We start from the raw sequence: 4,035 nt of genomic DNA on the forward strand, positions 1-4,035 counted from the left end.
ATGTTTTTGGATATGTTTGCTCTCGAAGCTGAGATAGAGCTATTGAGACTCGAATTCATGGCCATTGAGCATGGTAATCAATTAGTGGACGACTATACTGCTGAGTTCAATGATAAGTCGAAGTTTTGTCCAGAATATGCCTCCGACCCCACCCGACTCAAGAAGCATTACATTCGAAAATTGAATCCCGAAATTAAGGATTTTATTGATCCTAAATTGTATAACGTCCTCACCGATATCATGAATCGAGCTTTAGAAAGAGAACAAGAACTTAAAACCCGAGAAGTGAGTAAGCGGAAGAATGAAACCCCTCAGACCTCGAGCCAAGGTTCTCCCCTTAAGAAAGCAAAAACGGTGGCCCCGTCACCTCAAAAATCTAAATCCACCCCTTCACCAACCAAGGGCGTCGTGAAAGAATACCCTACTTGCTCTAAGTGTGAGAAGAAACATCCCGATGATTGTAAGGCTGGGTTGAATGTGTGTTTTCGTTGTGGTTGGACGGGACATAAAGCTTCTGATTATTGTAGTAACACTAAATTATGTTTCACTTGTTATAAAGAAGATCACATTCAAGTAAACTGTCTGGTGTATCTAGCGGAACAAGCTAAGGGTTAAAAGAAATAAATTAAGAAAGAACCGGAAATAGGAGGTACTAGATCAAGATCTCGTGCGTATCAAATGACAATTGAAGAGGCTACGAAGTCTCATGATGTCGTGTCAGGTACCTTTATTCTGAATTCCATACCTGTGCACGTAATGTTTGACTATGGCGCTTCAAAATCCTTTGTATCCTTGTCTTTATGTGGAAAATTGAATGTACCTCCGTGTAAACTTAGTAGATTGTTAGAAGTAGAAATAGTGGATGATAAGCTAGTGCTAGTTAACGATGTTTTTCGAGGATGTAATCTTGCAATAGATGATGAAACCTTTTATATAGATCTAATTCCCATAAAAATGGGAGAGTTCCATGTTATTGTAGGTATGGATTGGCTTGGGGTTAACGGAGGAATGATTGATTGCCCTAATAAGATGGTGCATGTGAGGGTGTGACAACCCGAAAATTTCTGACCAAATTTAAACTTTGATCTTTATATGTTTCCAACATGATAAGCAAAGTTTGTTAAGTTAAATCTCAAGAATTTTAAACTATGTTCATACATTCATTTAACCTCGACCAAATTTCAACGATTCACGAACCATTATATAAATGAATATGATAATATATATATACAGATTATGACTTGAGAATGTCAACAAAGTATTTAAACGTAAAATGCTTTACATGAAAGTATTTGTTTCAATATGATTATCGACGAAATTAAAAGATAAGATCAAATGATTGAATTATCATAAACATTAAATTATGATTACGAGTCTCTGTTGAGAGTTCCACATTAATTTGAGAAATCTTTCCTTTTTAACGGTATTTGGAATAATTGGAAAAGTGATTACAAGTAAGAACAAATAGGTCAATTAACGATAACTAGACAAAGGTCAGTAGAGATTACCTTTCAACACAATGATTGCCTTGTGTCTTTTGATAAGATAATTATTGGTTTTCATAATATTGAAAACGTAATATGACATAGATGAAATCTTTTAAGAAATGAATTTGAATAGATACAATAAGTTGAAATGTTATTTGTTAGAACTAAATATATAAATAACTTGCAACGTATATTTAAAACGTATTCACTAAATATATATGTTTTCAAATCAGTTAAGTACACGATAGTAACACTCGCTTAGTGATGCGATTGATGATATAAACGCTAGTACCTAAATGAACCATATCTATTTAAGTTTTAAAATGTAAACGTTATATGATACAATATCTTCTAATATGTAAATGATTTTAAAGTTTACTTTGAAATATAAATAATTTTTGAAAGAGTAAATAATATATTACTAAATACATATTTCTATTACATATAGGTTACATTCCTAAATGAAAAGGTATTTATGTTTTACAAATATAATATTTACTTACTCATAAAACGTTTTGATTTAAAATAATATTATTAAATATACTACGAAACATTGATTTATAGAAGCAAATGACCACAACACTCAAATATATAAGTTACATTTATTATAAGATAATTTATCGATGTATGAGTCTAATTTTTGATAATGGTACACATCACTAAACGTAAAGTGCTAGTTTCTTAAGCGTACGAAAAGTCATTCGAGAAAACCGGAACCAGGACATGAGTCGAGTAACAACGTCCATGTCATTAGAATACAAATTACATTTTTACCATGCACATAAATATAATATAATATATAATTAATTATATAAATTAAATATATTATATATATAATAATATTATACGAGTGTCGGCAGGATTAAACAAGAGATGTGAGCTGGAATGAGCATCCATGCGATCGCATGGCATTCCCTCACACTACCCATGAGATCGCATGGTGGTGTTTGGTGGCCAATTTCTATAAAGTTCGAACGTTTGCATTTTCTGATTCATTCTAATTATCTATCTGTCGATCTCTTACACACATATACATATATTATATATTATTAATATTATTATTATTATTATTATTAAGATTATTATTATAAATCTTAATATTATTATTAGTAGTATTAATATTATTATTAGTATTAAAAATACTGCGACGCAGTGCTGTTCGAGTAATTTAAAAATGGTTTTTACGAGCGGGGCAGAGCTAAGGAAATTATGGGTTATAGCTATGGAGGTTATGTGTATGGTTCGAGGGTATGCTCGTAAGGTCAATCTAGTGTTTTATCATCTCCGTTACGTCTACGTACTTTCCGGTAATATTGAATCACAATATTGATACGTGAGCACTCATAACTTAACTTTTATATATTATTAGTGTATCCCTGACTAGTGCTCGAGTATATAGGATTATGCATGCTTGTACGTTTGATATTGTCGTTAGATAGGTTATGTTGAATCCTGAATTTGATACATATGTTACTGAGATAAGATATATGATATGCATGTCGTTGGAAAGCTAGCAAAAATTAAGAACTTTTCATTTAGATATCGAATGATTTCGATGAACGGATTAGAAGTTATAGTCAATTAGATTATCTATGATTTTATGTATTATTGTTAAAATGATTATTATTATTACTATCGTCGTTATTATCGTCGTGATTATTATTAACTAATAATTATTATTATTATTATTATTATTATTATTATTTTTATTATTATTATTATTATTATTATTATTATTATTATTATTATTATTATTATTATTATTATTATTATTATTATCATTATAAATGCTATCATTAAAAATTGTGTTTTTTTATTACTATCATTATTATTAACATTATTATTATTATTATTATTATTATTATTATTATTATTATTATTATTATTATTATTATTATTATTATTATTATTATTATTATTATTATTATTATTATTTTTATCATTAAGGTAGTTATTAGTAATATCATTATAATATTTATTATTATTAGAATTAATATTAGTAACATTTAATTATTATGACTAATATTGTTATCATTATGAATGTGATTAAAAAGAAGACTAAAAGCTATTAAACGATTTGATTAAGAAATAAGGAGTATAAGTATCATGATGAAATAAAAATATTGTAAGTTATTGATTTAGATAAAAATATCATTTTCATTATTTTTATCACTATTATTATTATTAAAAGTATTATTAATATTGAAACTATCATTTTTACTAAAATTATTATTTTTAATAGAAATATCATTGTTATTATAAAATATCATTATTTATATCATTTTAGTATTATTATTAATAGAAATTATCATTTTATCATAATATCATTTTTAGTAAATATAAATATTGTTATTATTATTAGTAGAATAATAACAATTATTATTACAAAATAATATAACTTTTACTTACTATTGTTATTATCGATATTATTTTATCAAATAAATATGCGATAGAAAGATATTTTACTACGATATAATTACATTAATAATACCTATCATATTATTTTTATGACATTAAATGAAATTTATAAAGTTTATTACTTAAGATA

At 26.8% G+C, this 4,035-nt stretch overlaps 1 protein-coding gene across 1 annotated transcript; it reads left to right on the forward strand.

Annotated features, from left to right (window-relative positions):
- The first annotated feature begins 678 nt into the window (after nt 1–678).
- On the forward strand, nt 679–1,050 carry LOC139901383 (uncharacterized). The gene has a single exon (XM_071884104.1). It carries the CDS (start codon nt 679–681, stop codon nt 1,048–1,050), a length of 372 nt encoding a protein of 123 aa, XP_071740205.1.
- The last annotated feature ends 2,985 nt before the right edge of the window (nt 1,051–4,035 follow it).

Source organism: Rutidosis leptorrhynchoides, chromosome 3 (genome assembly GCF_046630445.1).
Source record: "Rutidosis leptorrhynchoides isolate AG116_Rl617_1_P2 chromosome 3, CSIRO_AGI_Rlap_v1, whole genome shotgun sequence".
Taxonomy (NCBI): domain Eukaryota; kingdom Viridiplantae; phylum Streptophyta; class Magnoliopsida; order Asterales; family Asteraceae; genus Rutidosis; species Rutidosis leptorrhynchoides.

Coding starts and splice junctions, on each gene's coding strand:
- LOC139901383 (XM_071884104.1), top strand. CDS start 679: ATGACAATTGAAGAGGCTACGAAGTCTCATGATGTCGTGTCAGGTACC.